Here is a 27,683-nt window from a genome sequence, read left to right on the forward strand (position 1 = left end):
CCTTACATTTTAGGTTATTTATTTATTTGAAATGCAGTTATTTGGTTTTAATAACGACTAAATTATCGGTTCACTCTAGCAAGCATTTTTTAACTAATTGTATAAAAGTGAAAAGATTATTATGGAAGTGTATCTCTGCTATAATCTCAATAAAGACCTCTGACACCTGAAAGCACAACTCCTACTTATTTCACTCATAGTCTGGTCTCTCTTATACTACTTCTATAAATCTCCAAGTTTCAACTCTAGGTTTACATGTTATTAAAAGATGAAGACTTTATACCTTCCATATCCTTTTTAGTAGCTGATTTAGCAGAGCTAATGTATTATAGTAAATTACTTGCAAAAAGAAAAGGAGTACTTGTGGCACCTTAGAGACTAACCAATTTATTAGAGCATAAGCTTTCATGAGCTGTAGCTCACGAAAGCTTATGCTCTAATAAATTGGTTAGTCTCTAAGGTGCCACAAGTACTCCTTTTCTTTTTGCGAATACAGACTAACACGGCTGTTACTCTGAAACCAGTAAATTACTTGGTTATAGAAGCCTGTTCTTGTTCTACATATAGACCCCCCCCCATGCAATTTTGAAGTTAAGTCTGAATTTTAGTTCTTCTGTCCTGTCTTGTTTCCATACGTATAGCTGGTTGGTGATCTATGGTCTCAGTCACACAATATTGTAACACACTGATTGCACGTTAAATTCTAGCAATTTCCCTGCAATAGATCTTATTCAAAATTTGAGCATCTTATTTCAACTGAATTCCTGACTACCACAAAACTTCAGTTTCTCTTCCATTCTTTATTTCTGTGTCCTAATCACTGCTTCCCTGTTGTGATTCGTATTAGCACTGCAGCTGTACAGATTCTGATTTTTAACGCTTGAGAGATTCCAAGCTTATCTTCGGTGTGCTTCTGAGAATACCCACACAACATATTTCCTCCCAAAATGGTGTCTCGTCCGCAGCTCCACACAAATTATTCGAAAAGGTAAAACATTCTAATCCGTTATTCTGGTACAAGAGAAACCATACAGAAACCTGCAGCATGACATGTCGCAGTAGGCGGGAAGGTGTAGGGGAGAGAATTAGATCACTCAAGGACTGGCTACACAACCTTTCACCTTTTCTGATTTTTAAATCCATCTGATATTGGTAGAAATATTCAGCTGCTTGTTCAGCGGTCTTTGTGAAATTAGTCTGCTCTCAGTCCATTACAGTAGTTATGCTGCAAGCCCCTGTAATGGCACCCTTGCTGTTCGCTTCAGCAAGGAGGCAAATGGTATTTTCAGGTCAGGCTTGAGACGTGTCCTACATTGCCCGCCCGCGGCCCGCCGTTTTGAAGGGCCTGTTTAGCTTGGTTTCCGTTGCCGCCCGCGTCGTTTTTGTCCCGGATGGAGAGGAGCGCCGAGCGCATGGATTGGGATCCCGTCTTCTCCGTGCGGCTAGGCTGACCCGCTCGGTTCACTCTTCGCTGGCAGGGGGGCTGGGGAGGGCTCGGAGCGGGAGCTGGGCCTGGCTCGAGGCTGCCGGAGCGGGGCCGGGGGCCAAGCGAGGGAGAGGGCAGGTGGGCTGGGGCGCTCGCTGGGCGGGCTGGCGGGGCCGTCGCCGCGGGGATTTGGGGAGGATTTGTAGGGGGTTGGGGCGTATGTGGGGGCTCCCTCGCGGGGGGTTGTGGGATTCGGGGAGTCGAGGGGAGGGGCTGGCTCCTTGGTTGGGGGCGGGGGGTGAGTTGTGGAGGGCGGTTGCGCCTCGAGGGCGGGGGGCTCCCTCGCGGGGGTTGTGGGATCCGGGGGGGAGGCTCCCACGTTGGGGGTTGCTGGGGGCGGGTCTCTGGCTAGTGGGACTCGGAGTCAGGGGGATGGTTCCCTGGCCGGGGGTTGTGGGATTTGGAGGCTCCCGTGGGTGGTGGGGGGGATTCCCTGAAGGCCGTGGCACTGCAGGAAACTAACCCACTAGGTGGTGCTACAACACGGTTACAATTTGTAGCATGCACAAGAGGGTAGCTGGATGTAGCACAACTCAAGTCCTAGGCTTAACCTTGTTTGCAGAATGTGGCTGGATTCATCAAAAGACTAATAGGGGGAGGCTTTATTTCCTTCCAGATTTTAACAGTTATAAGTGACGTTCCTGTTTTGTTCTTTGTCTGTTGTTCAGTAATAGGTTTTCTTAATTAGTAGTAGCAAATGTAGATAGAAATTGGCACACAAAGACACTATATGGATAATAGTACAACCAATATTTATCCATAACCAGTTATTTTACACATGTATATTTATAAAATAAAAATCCCACTCTCACTACTTGACTTCTCACTTTGATGTGCTTATCATGGTTAGAATTTGGAAAAGTGAAAATATTATATGGATACTGTTCAAAATGTGTAGTTATGAGACTTTCTAGTATTTTTCTGTTCAATAGGATTTGTAACATTTTAATCCTTTTGATAATTTACTTTAACAAATTGTTGTTGCAATCGTGCAATTTTATCCAAGCATATGGATCCTCTTGCAGGTCTCTGGGATCTATATTGTGCCATTGTTCAGTAAATAAAGGTCTGATCATAAATCAGCATTTATTGGCTTAATTTAATCTTCAGAGTGCTTTCTTTTGTAGGAGGTTATGTAGGATATCCTGTTACCTTTTAATATGTGTTTAATGCAAAATTTACAATATGTTATACATACTGTACAAGGTGCAATTTATTAAGATTTTAAATTATTAGAAATACTAATATTTACAAAAGGAAATGGTGAATGTTGGATCTTTTTCATTCACTTGAATGAAACACTTTTACTTTAAAACCAAAAATCTTGTTAAATCTATGTAGTTGGCAAGGTGAAAATATAGATTTTTTCCTATGTTCATGTCATAATCATTGAAAGAACATGGGTAAAGCCAATGCCATATAATTAAGGAGAAAAACTAGGCAAAATTGGGGTTCAATCCTGCAGAGTCTTATTCATAGCAATAGTCTTATTGAAAACAAGGCTTCTTAAGTGAGTGAAGTTCATTTATGAGAGTTGGAGTTTGCAGGATCAGACAAAGCTTCGTGATACAGCTGAATCCATGTTTTAACAAATAAGGAGACATCTGGATTTAAATGCAGATATTTTGAGCTGGACTCCAGTAGAATCTTAGTCCTTTCTCAGTTATTGTGACTTCATCCATATATTTGCTCACTGATAATGGTCCGAATCCTGCTCCCATTGAAGTCAAAGGGAGTTTTGTATTCCATAAATTAAGTAAAATGTATTGATTTTTTTTTAACACTCTTTGCCTGTATCTGTCAAATTTGGACTCTTATGTATGCTAATCTCTGTGTTTTTAGCCAGTAATTCTTACCTGTTAGAACATTGTGGTGAGATAACACTGTTGAATGCTCAGTATAAATTATTAGTTATTTTCTTTTGGCCAAAACAGTTATTTAGACAAATCTGTTTTATAGGAAACAAGTTTATACACTACTTTGGGAAAAGGTTGATGTCTTATAACATTATTCAACTTCTAACCGCAGTTTGCAGTTTTAATCAAATTTGTGGATTTTGTTGTTGTACTCAGGATGCTGGTTCCCTTGATACTGTGTGCAGCTCTCATGACAGGAAGTGGTGAAATTCAAGGTGATGAATGGATTGACCCCACAGATATGCTCAATTATGATGCAGCTTCAGGAACAATGAGAAGACCTGCCAAGGTTAAAAAAAGAGTCTGTGTCTCTGTATATTACTCATAAGAATGTATGTCAGAAGAACATGATTAATTCAGCACCATTATGAGTATGCATTATGCTCATGATTACGTACTGTTTTTTTCCACAGGACCGCTATTCTCAGTTCTGGTGCCCAGCCCAGCCTGCAACAGCTGACTATTGCAAATGCCCTGGCTGGAGCATGCCCACTGAGAAAGGAAGCTTTGGGGGATTTAGCTGCAAAGTTCTAGCAAGTGTGCTGAGCATGTGCTAACTGTGATTTTTCAACATCTTATAACTTGGCCAAATTGGGGTGGATTTTCATGGGCACAGCAAAAGGTACTTCACAGATACAAAGGACACCTCCCTGCCAAATTTCAAGTCCCTGCTCCAGAGCATGGGTTCACTAGGGGATCTCAGAGAACAGGATGTCAGGACTTAACAGGGGTAAAACAACATATTTTTCCCTAGCCTCATTCTCAGAAATGGGGCAACTGTTTTAGTTGAAATTTCCCAAAAAACTCAGTTTGAGGCAGACACTTCATTGGAACCAAGTTTGCAGGCAGGAACAGAAGAGTTGGAAGGGGCCAGTGAGGGGTGGGATCTCTGGGTTTTGGTAGGGCCGAACAACCTTGTCTGTTTCATCTCTGTTACTTATGATAGAATAATCTCAGCAAATCTCTGCAAAGTTTTCCTCCTCCTGATCTCTATGGGTATGTCTACACTACGAAATTAGGTCGAATTTATAGAAGTTGATTTTTAGAAAGCAGTTTTATACAGTTGATTGTGTGTGTCTCCACTAAGCACATTAGGTCGGTGGAGTGCGTCCACAGTACCAAGGCTAGTGTCGACTTTCAGAGTGTTGCATTGTGGGTAGCTATGCTACAGTTCCCGTAGTCTCTGCCACCCAGTGGAATCCTGGGTTAAGCTCTCAATGCCTGATGAGGCAAAAACATTGTCGCGGGTGGTTTTGGGTACATGTCGTCAGTCACCCCTCCCTCCGTGAAAGCAACAGCAGACAATCATTTTGCACCTTTTTTCTGTGCGGGTGCCATACTGCTTTCAGCAGACGGTGCAGTAGGACTTGTAACCGTCGTCATCGAACCACCGCTTCCGCTGCCACTCTGCTCTCCTGCTTTTGTCTCAATAGCAGATTTCTCCATGTTGTCTCTCATGGGCTCCCACTTCCACTACAACTCTGCTCTCCTGCTCTCATGAATCCACCGTCACGTCGTCAGCCACCACTTCCGCTACAGCTCTGCTCTCCTGGTGGTCTCACAGGGCTGCTTCCACTGCAGCTCTGCTCAGCTGCTCTTGTCTCGCCATAACACAGCAAGCGTGCAGCCCGCTCAGCTGTTGTGTCCTGGCAGTAGACGGTGCAGTAGGTCTGCAAACCATCGTCATTGAATGACCGCTTCCACTGCCACTCTGCTCTCCATGCTTGCCGTGTATGGTGTGTGCAGGAGCCTGCTCAGATCACCGCGGCAGTTATGAGCATTGTAAACACCTTGCACATTATCATGCAGTATATGCAGAACCAGAACCGGCAAAAGCAGGCAAGGAGGCGATGGCTGCACGGTGATGAGAGTGATGAGGACATGGACATAGATTTCTCTCAAAGCACGGGCCCTGGCAATTTGGCCATCTTGGTGGCAATGGGGCAGGCTCATGCCATGGAACGCCGATTCTGGGCCTGTGAAACAAGCACAGACTGGTGGGACCACATAGTGTTGCAGGTCTGGGATATTCCCAGTGGCTGCGAAACTTTCGCATGCATAAGGGCACTTTCATGGAACTTTGTCGCTTTTTTTCCCCTGCCCTGAAGCGCAAGAATACCAAGATGAGAGCAGCCTTCACAGTTCACAAGTGACTGGCGATAGGCCTCTGGAAGCTTGCAACACTAGACAGCTATCGGTCAGTCGGGAATCAATTTGGAGTGGGCAAATCTATTGTGCGGGCTGCTGTGATCCAAGTAGCCAACGCAATCACTGAGCTGCTTCTATCAAGGGAAGTGACTCTGGGAAATGTTCAGATTACAGTGGATGGCTTTGCTGCAGTGGGATTCCCTAACTGGTGAGGCGATAGACGGAACACATATCCCTCTCTTGGAGCACCAAGGCAGTCAGTACATGAACCGAAAGGGGTACTTTTCAATGTTGCTGCAAGCACTGGTGAATCACAAGGGACATTTCACCAACATCAACTTGGGGTGGCCAGGAAAGGTACATGACGCTTACATCTTCAGGAACTCTGGTCTGTATGAACAGCTGCAGCAAGGGACTTACTTTCCAGACCAGAAAATAACCGTTGGGGATGTTGAAATGTCTATAGTTATCCTTGGGGACCCAGCCTACCCCTTAATGCCATGGCTTATGAAGCCATACACAGGCACCTTGGACAGTAGTCAGGAGCTGTTCAACTATAGGCTGAGCAAGTGCAGAATGCTGGTAGAATGTGCGTTTGGACATTTAAAAGCGCGCTGGTGAAGTTTACTGACTCGCTTAGACCTCAGCGAAACCAATATTCCCATTGTTATTACTGTTTGCTGTGTGCTCCACAATATCTGTGAGAGTAAGGGAGAGACGTTTACGGCGGGATGGGAAGTTGAGGCAAATCGCCTGGCCACTGATTACGCGCAGCCAGACACCAAGGGGGTTAGAAGAGCACAGCAGGGCGTGCTGCACATCAGAGAAGCTTTGAAAAACAGTTTCATGGCTGACCAGGCTACAGTGTGGCAGTTCTGTTTGTTTCTCCTGGATGAAAACCTGCCCCCTTGGTTCATTCTACTTCCCTGTAAGCCAACCGCCCTCCCTTCCCCCCTTCGATCACCGCTTGCAGAGGCAATAAAGTCATTGTTTCAAATTCATGCATTCTTTATTAATTCGTCACGCAAATAGGGGGATAACTGCCCAGGTAGCCTGGGAGGGGTGGGGTAGGAGGGAAGGACAGGGTCCCACTGTACTTCAAAACTTATTGAATGCCAGTCTTCTGTTGCTTGGGCAGTCCTCTGGGGTGGAGTGGTTGGGTGCCCGGAGCGTGCGTGCGCCCCCCCGGCATGTTCTTGGGCATCTGAGCGAGGAGGCTATGGAACTTGGGGAGGACGGCGGTTGATTACACAAAAGCTTCAGTGGTGGTCTTTGCCTTTCCTGCACCTCAGCCGTACGCCGGAGCATATCAGTTTGCTCCTCCAGTAGCCTAAGAATTGTATCCTGCCTCCTCTCATCATGCTGCTGCTAACTTTCCTCTTGATCCCGCCGCCTCTCCTGTTGCTCCCGCCACCTGTCCTCTCATGTGTCCCTCCTGTCCTCGCATTCATTTTGTGCTTTCCTGGACTCTGCCATTGTCTGCCTCCACGCGTTCTGCTGAGCTCTTTCAGTTTGGGTGGACTGCATGAGCTCAGAGAACATTTCGTCGTGAGTGCGTTTTTTTCGCCTTCTTATCTGCGCTAGCCTCTGGGACGGAGATGCTAGTCGCAGCGTTGAAACATTTGCAGCTGTGGGAGGAAAAAAAGGGAGAGTAAAATTGAAAAAGACACATTGGCCATTTAAAAGGAGGGGCTGATGTTTTCGGGTTAGCACTAACATGCAGCACTAACCCCCCCACACACACACACATACCCAATTCTCTGGAATGATCGCTTCATCCCTCCCTCCCACCACGTGGCTAACAGCAGGGCTAATTTCTTTTCAGCCACAGGCAAACAGCCCAGCAGGAACAGCCACCTCTGAATGTCCCCTTAATAATGTCCCTGGAGGATTTCTGCCCCACCCTCAGACATGTTAACAGACTTTTTGCCAGTAGCTGTACTGGCTGTGAATGCATCCCAAATCTTCAGGGCAAAGTAATCATTAAACATGCTTGCTTTTAAACCGTGTATTGTATTTACAAAGGTACACTCACCAGAGCTGCCTTTTCCGCCTTCAAGGTCCGGGAGCCCGAGTTGGGAAGGTATTGGATCATGGTGATAAACAGTTCCTGGCTGTCGGGGAGAATGATTTCTCCACTTGCCTGGTGTGTTCTATGTTCAACCTCCCCCTCCTCATCATCATCTTCCTCGTCCCCAAAATCCTCATCCCTGTTGCGTGAGACTCCCCCCTTGCAGGAGTCCATGTACAGGGGTGGGGCAGTGGTAGGACACCCCCTAGAATTGCATGCAGCTCATCATAGAAACGGCATGTCTGGAGCTCCGACCCCGAGCGGGCGTTTGCCTCTTGGGTTTTTTGGTAGGCTTGCCTAAGCTCCTTAAGTTTCACATGGCACTGCTGCAGGTCCCTGTTATAGCCTCTGTCCTTGGTGCCCTTGGAGATTTTTTCAAATATTTTGGCATTTTGTCTTTTGGAACGGAGTTCTGATAGCACGGATTCGTCTCCCCATACAGCAATCAGATCAAGTACTTCCCATTCGGTCCATGCTGGGTCTCTCTTGCGATTCTGGGACTCCATGGTCACCTCTGCTGAGGACATCTGCATGGTCACCTGTGCTGATCAGCTTGTCACACTGGCCAAACAGGAAATGAAATTCCAAAGTTTGCGGGGATTTTCCTGTCTATCTGGCCAGTGCATCTGAGTTGAGAGTGCTGTCCAGAGCGGTCACAATGGAGTAGTCTGCGATAGCTCCCAGGGGCCAATACCATCGAATTGCATCCACACTAACCCAAATTCGACCCGGCAATGTTGATTTCAGCACTAATCTCCTCGTTGGGGAGGAGTACAGAAATCGATTTTAAGAGCCCGTTAAGTCGACAAAAATGGCTTCGTTGTGTGGATGGGTGCAGGGTGAAATTGATCTAACACTGCTAAATTCAACCTACACTCGTAGTGTAGACCAGGGCTATGTTTTTCCACTGGAGGGGGTAAGTCTGTTTCCAAACAAGGACATTGGATTTACACGAAACAGCAATATGTTTTGCTGCTACTTTACACTGAGAAATGAGAGATTTCTTTGGGCATGAAAAATTATGTTTGGGGAAGCTTCATGTTGTAAAGTGTATAATGTAATCCGAATACTTCAGAAAATATTTATACAAACTGCCGTTAGTAAGCTAATATGGTATTTAATCAAGGATGCTATTAGTTCTGAATATACATCTTGGGGACATTTGCCATTTTGCCTTTAAATTTTTACAGTGAAATTCCTTTTAATTAAAGTAATATTGGCAAGTGTGTCAAGCATTGGAGAATCTGAGCTCCTACTTGTATTAAAGTCAGTGGGAGTTTTGCTACTTACTTCAGTGGGAGGCAGAACACATCACAGAGGATTATCCTGCGACCCCATCCATCTGCTCTTTTTTCAGCATGTCTCTGCTGCTCTTGTTTGAGGGGATTTATAGGAAGGCTGTGTGGACTAAAATTCAGTTGGTTTCAATTCTTCAGTTAGGCTTCTTTTCTTTTTACATTTTGTTGTATTGGATAAGATGACCTGATTGATTAAAAGATAACATCAGCCTGCATTAACCAAAATCTTGCCTAGAACTATAATATGAATAATTTTTTCTTTATCTGCAGGTAAATTATGACGACTCTGAGGAGAGGGAGGTACCAGATGCTGTTATGAACTTGCCAAGCATTGCAGCAGTATCAGAGTGCCATAGGAAATTAGAATCCTTAATTCAGAAGGTTGGCTTATAGCTTTATATTCATTCAGAACACTATCAGGAAATCTAAAATATTTCCTATCTTTTTACATCATTTACATGTTTTTCTATAATCATCAGAAATGTTTGCTTGGAAAAGGTGAATTAGCAGAGGATCAGTCTGTTTTTTGGGGGGGGGTTGGGGTGCTGATTAAAGCCATTCAATTAATTTTTTGTGCAGTCATATTTGATATTTCAGCGTTTTAATTTGACTCATCTGCTACGTCTCTGGATATCCATGTACTGTCTGTTGTATTTTTGCTTATTTTAGAAAGGTATTGACAGGAAAGCAACACTCAAAATGTATGCTTTGTGTGTGATTGCCCTATTTTAAAAAAACAAAACAAAGCCCAGAACACACACACACTTTGACAATCCTAATAGAAATATGTACATGAAATTTTAAACTTTAATGGGAGAATAGATTTTTTGGTTGGAATTAAATCTTCTTCCCATCAGTGCTGGCAACTAAACAGTTGGAGCATTGTTAGTTATGGGAACTAAAAAGTTAAACTGACTAAAAATAAGGAAAATTGAGCTACCTCTCTTTCACTGTGTCTGTGTGTAATATGAAAAATGGGGAGAGGACTAGTGGTGTGAGCGGTTTGTCAGGAGCAGGGTCACAACACATAGGCTTGTGGAGGTTCTAGGCAACGTTGCAGCCCTTAGGGCAGCCCCAGAAGACTGCTGTAACTTAGGCTAGCTCACAGGGCTGTCTAAATTATGCGGGGAGCCTTTCCATCCAGAGTAGCTCAGGATCATCAGGAATTGCAAATATGGCTTAAAGCCACGTTGGCCATGTAAATGCTTCCCCAACCCATCTCACCCCAGGTTGAGAGTTCTGTGCTGTGCCCTTTTAGATCTCACTTAATACATAACTGATTTTTATAACTAAACTGATACAGATTTTCTTCTGATTTAAACTTCAGACTATTGAGGGATGAACAAATATTTAGTTTTTCTAGTCCAAGGGATATACTGAGGTTAAGATTCAGACCACATCATCAGAGGATTAAAAGTCTACAACATTTATGACTTTGAAACAAGTGCCATGGAAAGTAGCGTGCCAACTGTTGTTCTTAAGTACTTTACTATGATTTTATGTGATACATTAGCGGTAACAAGTTTATATTAGGCTATAGGAAGTTGTTTCATTCACTGGAAACTGTATTCATCCTTTGCTTAACTAATGAGTCATGAGTGGAAGATCGTAATTTAGAATTTGCTTTATTGCTCCAGATTGAAGAGTATGAGAAGAAAGAGAAGACCAAGTTAAGTGAAAGCCATAGCATTCATGTTTTTAGGAGATACTTGAATAAGATTTTAATTGAAGCTGGAAGACTTGGCCTTGTGAGTATTCAAATGTTAGTGAAAATATGGTAGAATTTTAACTGCTACTGTATATATTTTTCATTATTACAAATCAAAACTACATGGTGATTTAAGTATTCCAGTTACTCCAAACTAAGACAAATAAGATAAAGGGAATCATAGTGAAAAGACATTTTACAGATTAAATTACGCTACATTAAATTAAAATACATACAGTAAAATAATGTACCTGCAACCCTAGCCCTCTCGTGCCCAGTTTGTCCACAGCTGCAGAGGGAGCCCACATGAAGCTGGGCTGCATGCTAATTGAAGGTGTGCACTCCCCATGCAGCCTTCCTAAGTGCTGCCCTCCTGTTTGGAAACAGAACTGAAGCCTTTCAATGAACAGAGAGCCCTCTACACCTGTGGAGATGTGAGCAAGATTTGCCATATGGAGAAGAGAATATAGCCGACATAATTTATAAAGTATTCAAAAGGAGATGATTGACGTTCAGAATACTTATGTATCAGTCCACTGATATGATGCAGCCACTGCTATGATGCAGCCACTGCTGAGACAATGCACATGTTCCCTGCGGTTTAAGAGACAAGTTCTGTTCAGTCTTTTTGTCGTTTGACAATTCCAGGACATTAACTCACTTGTTTACAGGAGCTTGCATAAAACAAGGTCACTCAATTAGTGATCATTTCATTTTGATGTTTTTGGATGTAACTTTTACCTTCTTCTGAGGCAGAGAGAGAATTTTTTCTTAAGTATAAGCAAAACAATCAGTTAACAGCATTGTGACGGGTTGGGTCACAGAGACCCCCTGAGACTGCCACCTGAAGTGCTGAGACTACCTCTGAGCCCATTTTTCCTGCCAGCTTGGGACTTCAGTACCCTGTCTTGTGAGCCAGACACTCTAGCCTGCTACAAACACAGACCCAGGTCTGAACCATGTCCCCCAAAAGCTGCAGACTTAACTAAAAACAGTTTAAGAAGTGCTCCTGTCTCTGGCACCCAGCTCCCAATGGGATCCAAACCCCAAATAAATCCGTTTTACTCTGTATAAAGCTTATACAGGGTAAACTCCTAAATTGTCCGCCCCCTATAACACTGATAGAGAGAGATGCACAGCTGTTTGCTTCCCCAGGAATTAATTACTTACTTTGGGTTAATTTATAAGCAAAAAGTGATTTTATTAAGTATAAAAAGTAGGATTTAATTGGTTCCAAGTAATAACAGACAGAACAAAGTAAGTTACCAAGAAAAATAAAACAAAAACACCCAAGTCTAAGCCTCGTACATTAAGAAACTGATTACAGATCAATCTGATCCTCAGAGATGTTCCAATAAGCTTCTTTCAAAGACGAGATTCCTTTTTAGTCTGGGCCCAGTCTTTCCCCTGGTACAGCCCTTGTTCCAGCTCAGGTGGTAGCTAGGGGATTTCTGTAGCCTCCTTTGTTCTGTTCTACCCCCCTTATATAGCTTTTGCACCAGGCGGGAATCTTTTGTTTCTCTGGGTCCCCACCCCTCTTTCTAAATGAAAAAGCACCAAGTTTAAGATGGATTCCAGTACCAAGTGACATGGTCACATGTCCTGTGAGACCCCAAGGCTTCATTCTTCCTGGCCTGACTCACAGGAAGGGTTGCAAGTAAACAAAGCCATCATAGTCAATTGTCCTGGTTAATGGGAGCCATCAAGATTCCAAACTACCATTAATGGCCACACTTTGCATAATTACAATAGGACCTCAGAGTTATATTTCGTATTTCTAGTTTCAGGTACAAGAATGATACATTTATACAAATAGAATGACAATACTCAATAGGTTATAAACTTTGTAATGATACCTTACAAGAGACCTTTTGTATAAAGCATATTCCAGTGACATTATATTCACCCTTATTATCATATTTTCATAAAATCATATGGAGTGCAAAGTCACCAAGCATTACCAGAAAGAAGCACATGATAACGTTTCTTAAGGAGCAGTGAGCGCTTCTGCCTTTTTGTACTAAAGTATTCACCAGTGAACAATGCCATTTTTCTCTCTCAATCCTTCCAGCTACAAATTGGACTTTCTAGTCTGTTTGAGAATAGATTAGCTGTTAATACCTGCAAGTGGAGAGGTATTTTGAAATCCTAATAAAACATTATTTAACATGTTTCAGAGTAACAGCCGTGTTAGTCTGTATTCGCAAAAAGAAAAGGAGTACTTGTGGCACCTTAGAGACTAACCAATTTATTTGATCATAAGCTTTCGTGAGCTACAGCTCACTTCATCGGATGCAAGTGAGCTGTAGCTCACGAAAGCTTATGCTCAAATAAATTGGTTAGTCTCTAAGGTGCCACAAGTACTCCTTTTCTTTTTGCAGATAGCAAATGTGACTCTGATCTTGCAGACTGACCCATACAGAAAGATACTTATGACCATGCATAATTAGGGCTCATCCTTAGGACTCCATATGGTAATATGGGTCTCTTTGCATAGATGAGGTATACTGCAGGTTTGAGGAAAATCAGGTAATTCTCCATACTTTTGTCTTTCTGATAGATTTCGTATTGCAGGTCGACTGTTTAACTGTTGTTTTGTGTTGCTTTCATTTAGCCTGATGAAAACATTGGTGATGTGCATTATGATGCTGAGATCATCCTTACAAGTCAGGCTCTTTTGGCGATCAACAGATTTCTGAATGAGGAGGACTGGAAATCAGGCGCTTTGGATGATGCAGTTAGTGATATTCTGATTAATTTTAAACATCATGATTATGAAGTTTGGAAATGGAGGTTTGAGGACACTTTTGGAGTTGATCCATATAATTTGCTTATGGTAAGAAAAAAGGGATTCCCTGTACTTTTTTATTCTCCAGTGTTCTTTAATAGGCCAGCCCAGTCGCTGAGTATAGCCTTCTACCAGTAGATGGGGATCAAAATAAATTAAATTTATGATGCTCTTCTCCTCCTAAAGTGCTGCCTGAGCATTCCTCACTTCTTCCATCTCAGCAGGTGAAGATGACATATCTGCCCAAATTAGGCATCTTTAACTTTGTTTTTCCTCCTACCTTTTTCTTATAACTTTTTTCTGCTTGAAATTATCACTTGGCCTCACAGTTGTTTCTCTTTATTCTCCATCTTTTGGATCTGTATGTGGATTGGCCCATTGAGTTGGGCATCTTTCTTAGTCCTAGATTTCCAGGTCCAGATATTGGATCTTAAGCTATAGGGTTTCAGACACACCTTTAGGGGCAGTAGTTTGGACTCTGTTGATGCAGCCCTTGGGATTGAGCTATATAATGTGCTTGCTCCTGGTGAGAGAGGAGAAATATTAGTTTAAATGTTGCCACTTTTAGTAGTTCTGTATCTTTAGATTTAATCATATATGAAATTTTAAAATGTAGATTTTGAGTTAATCATGAATAGAGAGGTATAATTCCACTAAAGGTCTGTGGTGAATTAATAAACCATAAATTTAAAATAAAAATCCATGTATTGGATTGTTAATTATTCTTTATCCCACTCATCATGTCCCGGTGGTGCTTTAACCTCCCTCTTCAATGGTCTTTTCCTGCGATGCCTCTCTTTTTCCCCCTGCAAAGTCCCATAGAGGAGTCTTGCTGCTGCTTTCTTATTCTGCTTAAACCACTGGCAGAATAGGTTTGCCTCACTGCCCTGCTGCAGATGCTGGAGTGGTGATTATCTGTTAATAACCACCAGACATTTTGCTGCTCCAGCACTGATTTTTTTTTTTTAACTCTTGTACTTTGCCATTGTAACAATTCCATCACACTGAAAATGTTAAATGTAATTGAAAATAGTGAGAGATTTTGTGCAAATATAAAAGATCTTGTGACGATATGATGGAATGACCTTTAAAGTCAGGAAAAAAATTCCTTTTCCCACAGTGCAGAGGATGTGCTCTGAAAAAGAGGCAACAGTCTCGTAACATGAATGTATTTGGATGAATTGGATCTGTTCCCTGTTTTCTCAAGATTTCTGTTCCTTCTGATGTTCCTTCCTTTTTGTTCAGTCCCATAAGGCATCTATCCATTCCTTTCTCAGTGCCTTTTTCTTTTTTTCCTCATTCATTCCTGTTCTCATCCTCTCATCACTTTCCCCTTTACAATATAAATCCACTGTAGTGTCCAGATCCAGCAATTTCATTTTAGCAAATTCCACATTGGTCCCTGACAGCTTATATCATTTCCTGTGGGGCCTGGTTTTTCAAAGTGCTGTTCTGCTCTTTTTTCTTTTTTCTTTTAAATTAAACTCATAGACACGTAGACATTAAGGTCAAAAGAGACCATCATGATCATCTAGTCTGACCTGCACATTTCAGGCCACAGAATCTAACCCACCCACTCCTGTAATAGACCCCTAACATCTCGCTGAGTTATTGAAGTCCTCAAATCATAATTTAAAGACTTCGGGTTACAGAGAATCTGCTATTTTAAACCTGCAAGTGACCTGTGCAAAAAAATCCCATGGTCTCTGCCAATCTGACCCAGGGGAAAATTCCTTCCTGACCCCAAATATGGTGATCAGTTATACCCTGAGCATGTGGGCAAGACCCACCAGCCTGATACCTGGGAATTATCTGCAGTAACTCAGAGCCCTCCCCATCTAGTGTCCCATCACTGGCCGTTGGAGATGTTTGCTGCTAGCAGTTTCAAATTGGCTACATTCCATTGTAGGCAGTCTCATTGTACCATCCCCTCCATAAACTTATCAAGCTTAGTCTTCAAGCTAGTTAGGTAAATGAAGCTGAAAAAGAGAAGTTTGTAATTCTCTCATTTTACTGGCAATAGGCTTGAAAAACTCCAAATCTGGTTCATGACTTTTCCCCTCTCATTTCCTTTTCAGGTACTCTTGTGTTTGGTGTGCATTACAGTAACTGTAGCTACTGAGCTATGGACACACATTGGTTGGTGTACTCAGGTAAAACGCATTTTATTCATCAGTTTTCTCATCAGTTGTGGATGGAACTGGATCTACTTATATAAGGTAAATTAATCAGAAATCCTGGCTCTGTTTTTTAATAGTAAACTTTTAAACCATGATAATCCAGAGAGTTTGGGGATTATTTTTGTTTGCCAAAGTGAATACTGTAATGGAGACTTCAGATTGCACAAATTATGACATTTAGATTAAAATCCTTGCTTCTCCTCGCTGCAATGGAACACAGAGTTCAAAAGGCAGTGGCACCATCATAATTCCACTACAGAGGATTTGAAGACTGTATGTGACTCTCCAAAGCATCATGGTGGGAGGGATTTAGGAAGTGGCTAATTGATCTGAGTACTACATTGATTCACTGGCTAAAACCTTATATAGTGGGTGTATACTATACAGCAGCTGCTGCTAAAGCCCAGAGCTTCAGTAATTGTCATAGAGCAGCCGATTGTACCTTGGGTTGTGTTAGGGTAAGGATTCTATTTCTTCAGCTCCTACCTAAAAATCCCCGCACAAAGCACATTTACTTCGGCTCTGCCCAGGTATGAGGCTTTGATCCTTAATATGATTTTGAGAGTTTAGTTTATCGTTAGGTCAATTTAAAACAAAATGGTCCGATCTCTGATGTGCTTTGGCGTCTTTGGTCAAGAAAAGTCTCATGCAGATGCGCATTTTAGAGGTACCCCATCAATTTAAAAATTACACTTTATTCAAAAGATTTTTACCTGCTCTTGTTACAAATTACATCTACATTTATTATAATAGAGGTTTGAGGGAGAGGAAAAAGAAAAGGAGTACTTGTGGCACCTTAGAGATTAACAAATTTATTTGAGCATAGGCTTTCATGAGCTACAGCTCACTTCATCGGAGAGGGAAATTCTCCCATTGTCCAGTTTGTTCATTTTATGCATGTTTCCCTGTATAGTCAATTTCTCTGGGATTTTATGTGGTCTTTTACACATCAGCAGAGGGAGAAAAACATTTTTAAAATTGGAAAATATGGTTATAAGACCACAAAAATTGGGCTAGTCAGGGCAGTTGAGACACTTTTTTCACTCTTAAACTATCCCTTTAAATTAATGTCTAATAAAATTCTTTGCACCAATCTAGAGTTAAAAATAATGTAATGAAACTCTTTGAACTGAAGTCAGTTAAGAAAATAAACTACTTTTCCATTTATGTTGACCTATGAAAGGAACAAATTTGCTATAAGGATACTTTGAAAAGCACACTAAATGAATAGGGTTACTGCTTGCTGCAGACTCCTCTCCATAGAAGTGTTTCACTGCTCTTTCACGTGTGTTACGGGTCTCCATATTTTCTGTATAATCTATGTTGCAGATAATTGACCAGTAGAGGGGCCTTCCATAGATCCAAAGGAGGGTGGAAGTAAAGAGAAAATATATTTTTATTCCCTAATAGTGCCCATTACTTAGTGGGTACTACTATTATTATTTATTACGAGTTTAATTCTACGGTGAAAAACACAGTCCACTTTCTACCAATGTTCAGTAATCTTTTGTTGATCTCTCTTAAAATAAACTATGCATTGTATCCATTATTTCAAGTAGCTAATATCCATAACACTTTGAAAATCTTATATTTGATCACATGTAGCAACAAAGGGTAGATCTCAAAATAGACTGCGTTTATTGAAATATTGTATGGATTGTTGCAGACTAAAACTGCAATGAAAATTAGCACAAGTATGATTAGTACACTTCCGTTCAGAAATATTGTTGGGGTAATGTCTTTTTGAAGATATAGCTGCCTCAATTAGGATGTTGCTTATTTTGAACTGAGCCAACCGAATGCTGCATGCATTGACAAATCTTTCTGCTAGAACAGTGCTGCATGTTGGGTACAATTGGGAGCTTAAATTAGTTTATAACTTATTTTATCGTGTGTAGCCAGATGTAGTAGAATATGGGTTCTCAACCTTTTTTGCTTCTGCAACTTACTTTCCTTCTGTGACACTATTATCTCAGAATCCTTTGTGCTATCTTCACCAACCCCCCAATGTTGTAATACCAAATAATGGTTTTGTAAAATTCATGGTCATATAATCACAAATAGAAATTTCCATTCAGTGTATGTACCTTTCATCCAGATTAAAGTTATTTACAGTAGAATGATCTCTTGCAGCCAGAGGAGCTAGAAACTTTTTTTAATGAAGTGTACATTCTGCAGAACACTCCAGAAACCCCAAAATGCAGTTTCACCAACTTCGGTGTTGCAATCCAGTATGGTAACCCATTGCTTTATGCAGGAGCTTAGGGGGACTTTCTTTCAGAGTTACAGTTTTTACTGTAACTATAATTATGTGAGCAGTGTTAACATCTAAAATTTGAAAATAATTTAAAAAACTGATTGTTTCTCTGGAAACAATAGAAATGTGCCTGGTTTTGTTTCTGAAAATGGTAAGAAGTTCTTGGTGTTTCAGTTCTTTCTGTACCTGCCTCTTAATCCAGTAATATTGGTGTGGGTGGTGAGTGTTTGGCCCAGTTTCAGAAATTGTGTTATATTTAACTAACGCTTCCTTATTGTGAAGGAAGCAGTCAGTGCCTTTTGACTAGCTAAAAATTATTATTATTCTCCCTATTCAGGAATCATAGGCTTTTGCTGAATTTGATTTGCTGTGGTGTTTTGCATTTGCAGATTCTTTTATTTTTAATACATTTTAGGCAACTTTTTGGTTGATGGCAGAAAGTTAAAATAATAGTCTTTTATTCAGTGTAAACCGCTTTTACAAAGGTTAATTCTGGTTCTGTTGCAGATAGCCTTTGCACAGCATCAAGCTGAAGTGGCCAAAATGGGAAATTATGACAAAGTATGTGATGAGAAGCTGGACTGGAGTGAGAGTCTTTTTGGTGAGATGTTTGTAGTTACGTTTCCCTTCTAATACTTTTTATCTAAAGAAAAACTAGCAAACCATGATTAAATGAGACACAAGCCAGTGCTGGCATCACCCTAGAAGTAGCTTTTTTATTTCATTTTTTACTAATCTTGCATTACAAATTCTCTTATCCTATAACTAGGTAAGCCAGCCACTGCTTTATCTAACACATAATTAGCATGCTATTGTATTGGGTCTTTAAAATTATTAGATACAGGCTTATCACAAGCTATTTTATGGTATGTCACCTCCTCCTGCGTTTAAACTTCTCCTTGCACTGACTAGTAGAATCTGTGTCTGAAATATCTCTCTCTGTCCCATGAAAGTTCCACAGCTGTCCTGTACGGTTCAGTATACAGTATCTTAAACTAAGGAAAGGAAAATCCTCTTGGCTTGGATTCCACTTTTCTATACTCCAGTTATATCACTCTATGTGAATACATGGGCTGCAGTAACTCACCAACACAATCATACAAAAATATTCTCTTTATTTCAAACTATAACTAGATATTTTTGCAGCATGCATCCAGTTACTTTACATAGTAAATGGCTGAGCTTATTTATCTTGAGAAACCTTACAAGTTTAAAATATTGCATACACTTTTGTAAAACCATCCATGATGGATAGCAAGAAAGAATTACTTTTGCTGCCTACAGAAATGTTAGCAACCATATCTTTTTGTTAGGAATAAAGCAGCGTCCATCCAGCTCTGCAACTTGCTAGGCACAGCAGTGATGGATTATTAAGGGGAGGAAAATGCACTCCAAAGCCTTGCCACTTGTCCTGGGGAGTTCAGTAACAAACATCAGTAGCCTCTAAGAGATCTGAATTGTTATTGTGGAGTGAGGGTGAAAGTTTGGTTGCAGATAATGTAAAGTTTAAAAGATAATTATCAACCCCTGGAATTGCACCTGAAAACATGTAGGAAACTAATACGGAGACTAGGGGTATGTGTACATTGTGCTACAGTACAGACTATAAGGGTCAGAATTTAGAGCGCATCAAAGTGTTATACACTAACTGCCCTGCATGGCTACTGCTGGTGCAAACTAAAAGATGCCTAGTTTGGTTAATGTAGTCCTCTTTCAAACAGGGCTGTGCCAATGCAAACTAGGTACTACAGAAACACCTGCGCCTGCATGGGAACTCCCCGGTCCAGCATGACCTTTCATGCATAGTGTGTGTGAGGTCACAGTGAGCAGAGGACAAAATGGTATCCTCTGTGTGACAAAAGTTCTGGAACACCGTTCCAGCATGTTTCAGCTTTGACTCGGGGACCGACCTCTGCAGAACCCAGGGTGGACTCACAGAACTACAGGGACCCAACTTTGGGAACCACTGCGTTAAGGTACTGAACTAGGCAAATGCTACCTTCTTGTACACTTATGCTCCTCCACTATCACCCTTGCCCAGTAGCTGGCTGAAGACAGAGCCAACCTTCTAACAATTACAAAACTACAAACTACATTTTAAAGCACCCCTCACAAATCCCAGTTCAGCACGGATATGCAAGAAATAACACTGAAAATGTCCCAAACTCCAGTGACAGTGTGCAACATGTGCCAGATATTTCATCATCTCTTTAGATCAGTGGTTCCCAAACTTGTTCTGCTGCTTGTGCAGGGAAAGCCCCTGGCAGCCCACGCCGGTTTATTTACCTGCCGGGTCCGCAGGTTCGGCCGATCACGGCTCCCAGTGGCTGCGGTTCGCTGCTCCAGGCCAATGGGAGTTGCTGGGAGTGGCAGCCAGTATGTCCCTCGGCCTGCGACGCTTCCAGCAGCTCCCATTGGCCTGGAGCAGCTAACAGCGGACACTGGGAGCCGTGATCAGCCGAACCTGCGAACGCAGCAGGTAAACAAACGGGCCTGGCCCGCCAGGGGCTTTCCCTGCACAAGCGGCAGAACAAGTTTGGGAACCACTGCTTTAGACAATGTAAAAATTGGCAGACCTCATTTCCTCTTTCAGGACTATTTAGTGCCAAGTGTTGAAGTCTAAAAGAGGGCTAGGAAGGATTTAATGTTAAGAAAAGTTTTTCTTCCCCCAGCCCTCTTCTTTGCTTGGATAACTTTAATTTTCAACTAGATTGATGACTTTTTAAAAAATATAATTAACTTCTGAGCTGAAACCAGGCATGAAAAATTTCAGTGAATTTTTCTATTGGATATAAAATGTAAATGCCACCTAATGCTTAATTACATCATTATAAAATACATTTGCATATATTTGTATTACTTTTGCTTTCTTTTAACTGTAGAATGGTTTAGAAGTTCATGGACATTCCAGGATGATCCTTGTCAGAAGTACTATGAAACAATACTAGTAAATCCCATTTGGCTAGTCCCCCCAACAAAGGTATATGCAGTTCGTAAAGAAACCATTCACCCTTCCATTTTGTATTTGGAAACTGAAGAAGAATCCTCATGTCTTGTTACTATTTCTTATTTTAGGCATTGGCTGTTACATTTACCAATTTTGTAACAGAACCATTGAAACATATTGGGCAAGGAATTGGTGAATTTATTAAAGCCCTTATGAAGGAGATACCAATGATGCTACAGATTCCAGTGTTAATCATCCTAGCTGTGGCGGTTCTGGTCAGTATATGTTCTCGATCACATTAGTGAAACCTAAAACAAAATGAATAGTTCAAATATCCATGATACACAAGATTACTAAAAGCAAAAAAAATCACTGATCTAAAGTTTTAGAAGCATTTGTGTATATAGATCTCAATAACAGTTTGGTAACATTGAGGCTAAAATTTTAAAGTTGTTATTTCTTGGATATTTTATTTTTTCTGTGATTTATTTGTTGATCTCCTGACTTAAAACATAGCAATGTGAATTTTTCTCCATATTCAAGATATGTTAACTATAAAAGTGCAAAAAAAAAAAAAAAAGCTGTTATATTTTTAAAGATTATTTCTCAACTGGTATAAGCACAAAAATTATTTGATTTAAAATAGTTCAAAATCCCAGGCTGCATGATAAATGAAAATGGGTTTAGTTTCTCACCAGCTCTGGTTGGACCACATAATAGAACCTCTGCAGAAAGTGGTACTTTGTATTTGAGGACTGAGCTAGAATTAGCAGGTAGTGTTGCGGAGGCTTGCACCAAAAAACATACCAATACTGCAGCCAGCTCATACCCATACAGACCGACTATTGGAGAGCAGGACATTGTGAATTCCCATTGACTTTAAAAAATGAGACAGTAAAAATCTGAAAATATTTTTTTTAGTAACCTTAAGGGTTGTAACAAAAGTAGGTAAATTTGTTCAGATGCATCAATTTAACTTTGTTCCTAAACTCTATTCCAAAGTAATGAAATTGTGTACTTTTTAAAAACCACTTTGTCAACTTGAGTAATTTTCTAAAGTAGGAAAGCTCTTGAGAAAATGATAAATCATACACTGAAATTTTCCCTTTAAACACTATTGTGTGGAAATGTAGAGATGTAAAAGTATCTCTGTAGAAAAAGAAGAAAACCATACAAGTTGTGAAAGTGAATGTCTGTTATACTTAAGGAGACAGTGTTTTTTCTTTAGGGTTTCTGCTATGGTGCAGGAAGATCAGTTGCTACACTAATACATTTAACAGGTCCTGAGCGGAAACCATCTCCTTCACTTCCTCCAAGTGACAGACAACAACAGGAACAAATACATTATAGTGCAGGTGATTCAGATGCCAATTACAGAAGGAATGTTGGTTCCCTCACTGGAGAACCTCATGACAGAAGAGATGATCACATGAGACTTCAAAATGGCAACAGAAGCTCTGAAGTTCTGCTGCCAGGTGGTACACTAAATGCACGAAGAGAAGAGCATCACAAGGTACCATCTAATGTACATTAACAATTGAGCATTTTAATAGCTATTCAAGCTAAGCCTATTTGCTATTTAACTTAACTGTACAGATTTTTCATGTTTAAAAAGATGGTGTAGTTTAACTAAGTGCTCCTCTAGAGCAGTTACCCGGTCATCTGAAAAAACACCTTAATTCCGTTCCCCTACAGATGTTCAGAGAGAATAAATTCCTATATGAAAGGATGGTATGTAGATTAATATTTCTGGTAATATATAGAATTCTGAAAGAACAAACACCATGGAGTATTAACCTTATTTAATGATAATGAGCTGAAGTGGCTTAAAAGTTTTTGAAAGTTGAAACCTTAGCAAGATTTCAGTATCTGTAGATCTAAATAACTCTTCATATGTGGTTTCTGAGTTCACTCCCAAGTCAGCCTATGAATGAGGATTGCAAATGAAAGGAACTGGAAAAAAAGAATTTAGACCAATCTGTAAATTGTATGTCAGATTTAATGTGTATTGTACATGAAACAAGTTCAGTTCATGAACGTTTCCTGAAATTAGAGATTTATTCACACTCTTCAAAAAATGCAAATTATGATATTCTTCATAGGTTTGGGGAGTCCTGCTTCTCAGTCTGATAACTTAGACCACTGCATAAAATACCAGCAGGTCTTAGGCTGCCTGCTCAGGTTAAATCACTTAATATATCCAATTAATTGTCCGAATAACACAGATTATCTATTTTACAGTGTAGATTGCACCCTGTGTCTCAAGATCAAACTATTTTTAGAGTGAAAACCAATGCAGATCAAAACCGTGATAAAGAGATTGCACCTGAAAAACATAAACTGCGCACGCTTGGAGTTGAACAAGAGTCTGAAAAGAATTGTGAACCTCAAGCAAGTTGTAGCTCAAAAAAGGAGAAAACAAATAAGCAAAACTCAATTGATAAAACAGGAGATCTTGAAAAGATGGAAAAGGGCAGTCCACCTCAATTAATGGAAGGCACAGAGGAAACTAAAGAATCTTTGAACTCTGCTGTAAGTTTTGTCTAAATTTTGATTCATGTGTGCTTTTCCTTTGTGTTTATATTTTTACAGTTACAATCACTGAACTAGATGTAGGCTTGGCAGAATTTGATTAAAAATAATCAATATCTGAAGTTATCTTTTTTCATGATCAGTTTAAATTTTCACAGTTGTGGGAAGTTATGGGAATGTCAGACAATTCTTGATTGACAGACCTTGAGATTTAAAGTTAGTTTTATAATCATTAAGACAAATAAACATGTCAAAATAGCCTTATATAGGTTCTCAAGCAGCATTTTCTTCCTTTGCCTATGTGTAAATTTCAATTATTGATGGAAATACTTTTTCATCAGTTTGTAGTGAAATTGATGTTTGACATTTACTGATGATAAATCTAATCTTCCTAAACCAAACTATATGAGTGAGCTCATTTTGAGCCAAAATCAACACTACTTTGTTGGACATAGGTCCCCATACGCAGGCACCTGTGCTTTTAGATTCCATCTGATAATATCTAGTACTGACAAGCTGTACTTCTCAGAGCTGTTTTTATAGTGGAGCCTGTTACCATTACAGATTTGGAGGTTCTCCAGTTTCCACATCTGTTAAATAAGGATAATAATCCTATTGCTGTCTTTTAAATGGCCAAGAACTTGCTCTGAACTAATGCAAACTGTGTACATTTTTTACACAGGTGAAATTTAGCTTCCAGTTCATGGTCTTTGGGCCCCCCTCCCTCTCAAATTTAAACTTTTACTTTTGTTTTGAAGGTAGAGATTAAATACATAAAGTTCCAGAATGTTTCAACTAGAATTTCAAAATAAAACTTGGTTCTCTTAAAACCTGTCCTGGGTAAGCACTGAAATGCTGTGTGTGACCCAGCCCTTCAGGGCCAGGTAATGACCCACTTTGTGCTGGTATCACAGATTTGATTTAGGCTCAAATGTAACTTCTTCTATAGCATAGTTTGAGGGTTGTGTTTGCCACAGTCAGCTGAAGTAAACTAGATGGGAGGCTAGCACATTTAAGGTAGTTCTATTTAAAACAATTTTTAAATGCTGCTTTTCAATCCCCATCCAAATAGAGCTTACCATAAATTAAGTAAAAAAAAAAAAACTATATAGTTTGAAATTACATTGTGTATAGATACACTAATGGCTTGTCTTGACTAAAACATGTTGATTTGCAACATAATTGCAAATCAGTCTTCAGGAAAATAACTAAAACTACAATGAAAATGGGTTTAGTTTCACACCAGCTCTGGTTGGACCACGTAATAGAACCTCTGCAGAAACTGGCACTTTGTACTTGAGAGGACAGAGCTAGAATTAGCAGGGAGTGTTGGAGAGGCTTGCACCAAAAAACATACCCACCCTCCAACCAGCTCATGCTCATACTGACTGACTAGTGGAGAGCAGGCCACTGTGAAGTCCCATTGATTTGAAAAAAATACTTACAGGTTTACCATCCCATTTTTTAAAATCTTTCAATTACAGTAATCTTAGGGGTTGTAACAAAAATAGGTAAATTTGTTCAGACACATGAAGTTTGTTCCTAAACTGTTCCAAAGTAATGAAATTGTGTACTTTTAAAAAACCACTTTGTCAATTTAAGAGTAACTTTCTAAGGTAGGAAAGCTCATGAGAGAATGGTAAATCATATACTGAAGTTTTCCCTTTACACACTATTGTGTTGAAATGCAGAGCTATTGACGTATCTCTGTAGAAAGTAAGAAGAAAACGGCAGTTTGCAAAAGTGAATACTTAAGGAGACAGTGTCTTCTCTTTAGGGTTTGTGCTATGGTGCAGGAAAATCACTTGCTACATTAAGAGATTTTAAAAGTCCTGAGCAGCAACCATCTCCTTCACTTCCTCCAAGTGACAGACAGCCCCGGGAACAAATACATTATAGTGCAGGTGATTCAGATGCCAGTTACAGAGGGAATGTTAGTCCCCTCAGTAGAGGACCTTATGACAGAGGAGATGCTCACATGAGACTTCAAAATGGCAGCAGCAGTCCTGAAGTTCTGCCAGCCGGTGATATACCAGATCCACAAAGAGAAGAGCATTACAAGGTAGCATCCAGTGTATGTTAAAAATTGTGTGTTTTAATACCTATTATAGCTAAGCCTAGAACAATTTAATTTTTGCTATTTAACTTAATTGTATAGGTTTTTATAATTTTCATGTTTAAAAAGGTAGTGCACTTTAAGTGCTCTCTCCAGAGCAGTTATCTGAAAAACCAGTGTTTTGTCCCCCTCCAGGTGTTCAGACACAATAAATTCCTATATGAAAAGGCAGTATGTAGATTAATGCGGATGAGACTCAATCTACAGCAGGGAGATCTAGAACTTTTAATCTGGCCCTCAAGCACCTACTGGTGAGCAAAGTTGAGGGCTTTCCACACTGCTCCCAGAGGCATGGTGGACATGTCTCCCCTCCGGTTCCTATGCATAGGGGCAGCCAGGGGGCTCCACATGTTGCCCCCACCCCAAGCACCAGCTCTGTAATTCCCCTTGGCTGCAGTTCCCCACCACTGGGAGCTGCACCTGCAGATGGGCAGCGTGCAGAACCTGCACCCTGACCTAGCCTTGATCCCACTCCTGCATGCCAAACCCTCCCTATGTCCCAGCCCAGAGTTTGTACCCCCCAGGTGGAGCCCACAGCCCAACCCCCATTTTTGTGGGCATTCATGGCCTGCTGTACAATTTCCATACCCAGATGTGGCCCTCAGGCAAAAAAATTCACCCACTCATCTATAGGGAAATTACTATAACTACACATGCAAAACAAGATCAAAATTGGTTAGATTTAAACTCATCCACTTTAGTATAATTTATTTTGACTTTCAGAGAACATTTGATAAAGTCCTTTACAGGAGGTCACTAGGGCAACTTTGTCATGGGAAGAGGGCCAAGTATTGGCTAAGATTTGAATAGGCCAGTTTTCAGCATTGTGAAATGTTATGTGGGGCCCAGCAAGGTTCTCTAACATATGAAAAAGGGGGTAACGAAGTTGAGAAAATCTGCAGATACCACAAAATACTTAGGTTCCAGAGACATTGGGTTTGCCTAACAAACTCAGGGAAAGGGGTAACAGCACAATAGATAAAACTGACAAATGTTAGCTATCACGTTAAGGCATAATTTGAACTCCTCATATACTGCTGTCAAGAAAAAAGTTGGGTGGAATTAGCCTGTTTTGCAGCTCAGAATGTTCTAGAAACAATACAGTGCCATATTATAAGCCAGTGGTACAGCCTTTAGACTACTGTATATATTTGTGGTCACTTCATCTAGAAATAGAAGGGGGACAGATAGTTTCCCTTTCTAGTTGACTGACTTATATAGAGGGTGTTGCCATGCCCCCTTTCTAAAAATGCGTGGTTTGCTCTCTTACAATACAAAAGTAAGCTCTTTGGAGCCAGGAGCTATAACTGTGGCCCTTATTGTAATATTAAGGGGACACAATGAAACTAACTTCAGTGCTAAACAGGGAATGGGTTTTGTGCTACATAATCTAGTGACAGTGAGTTGCAGAAATTAGGAGGCAAGAGGATTTATAGATAGACACCAGCAGTTATTCAACAGGATTAAAAACTGTTTCAGAGCATAATTCCAGCTACTTTGTGATGAGCAGGTTATTCTAGAGCTGTCGAGGTGGGATTTGTGGATTGTTTTGAAGCCTCTGATCTAACCCAGTACATCAATTTCTATTTTGCAAAACAAATAAAATGTGCCATCTAACATGGCTCAAAAATGCATTATCCATGGGGCCCCTGTACTGATACGGTGGTCACTTCACTGGAGTAATGACATTGTTTTGGGAGGAGAGTTGAATGTTTTGAACTGCAGGATCCATTTGCTGTTTAATAAACATTTTAACCTTCTCATTGCAGGAACAAAGTCAGCAGCCTACTACTGAAGATCTTCCAGAAACCCCTTAGGTCCCTGGTTTTATCTTCCTGATGCAATGGAACCCCAGTGGAGGTGAAAGTGCAGCAATTAAAGAAACAGTAATTTATCAATGCCAGTTGGCAAGTGACACTACCTGTGGCTTGTCCCTTAATCCAGAAGACTGGATTCCAAGTGAATTCTCATCGTTCAGATTTTTGCTCCTTATGGATCAATGCTACCCCCATGAAACGGTTTATAAGTCTTGTGATGGAGAACTAGCCAACTGTATGTATTTCAAAGTAAACCAAGCCTGGTTGTAAAGCAAGAGCTTATTTTTGAATTTAAATAAAGTAGCTTTTTAAGAAAAAAGTGGCCAAGGTGTGATATGTTCAATTTGAGCTATGAGAAACCAGCAATCTTGATGTTTAGGAGATAACTTTGAATAGAAACTGTGTCCTAAGCTAAATAG

General features: G+C 40.6%; 1 protein-coding gene across 7 annotated transcripts; it reads left to right on the forward strand.

The window, feature by feature from the left end:
• The first annotated feature begins 932 nt into the window (after positions 1 to 932).
• CLCC1 (chloride channel CLIC like 1) lies at positions 933 to 27,583 on the forward strand. Of its 7 annotated transcripts, none has more exons than XM_084638038.1 (13): positions 933 to 988; positions 3,559 to 3,703; positions 9,190 to 9,300; positions 10,557 to 10,667; positions 13,242 to 13,463; positions 15,494 to 15,634; positions 18,360 to 18,453; positions 20,735 to 20,832; positions 20,928 to 21,074; positions 22,028 to 22,312; positions 23,041 to 23,331; positions 25,109 to 25,405; positions 27,217 to 27,583. In XM_084638038.1, the coding sequence occupies exons 1-13, from the start codon at positions 948 to 950 to the stop codon at positions 27,262 to 27,264; spliced, it is 2,031 nt and encodes a 676-aa protein (XP_084494164.1). In that variant the 5' UTR covers positions 933 to 947; the 3' UTR covers positions 27,265 to 27,583. The 7 variants fall into 7 exon arrangements, with proteins under 7 accessions (XP_084494164.1, XP_084494166.1, XP_084494168.1 ...); XM_084638040.1 differs by having other exon boundaries at positions 25,109 to 25,393; XM_084638042.1 differs by having other exon boundaries at positions 13,242 to 13,364.
• The last annotated feature ends 100 nt before the right edge of the window (positions 27,584 to 27,683 follow it).

Source organism: Lepidochelys olivacea (genome assembly GCF_965140295.1).
Source record: "Lepidochelys olivacea isolate rLepOli2 genome assembly, chromosome: 8".
NCBI lineage: Eukaryota > Metazoa > Chordata > Testudines > Cheloniidae > Lepidochelys > Lepidochelys olivacea.

Coding starts and splice junctions, on each gene's coding strand:
- CLCC1 (XM_084638038.1), top strand. CDS start 948: ATGGTGTCTCGTCCGCAGCTCCACACAAATTATTCGAAAAG. Junction 3,704..9,189: donor CTGCCAAGGTTAAAAAAAGA/GTCTGTGTCTCT, acceptor CTTTATCTGCAG/GTAAATTATGACGACTCTGA. Junction 15,635..18,359: donor ACTGGATCTACTTATATAAG/GTAAATTAATCA, acceptor GTTCTGTTGCAG/ATAGCCTTTGCACAGCATCA.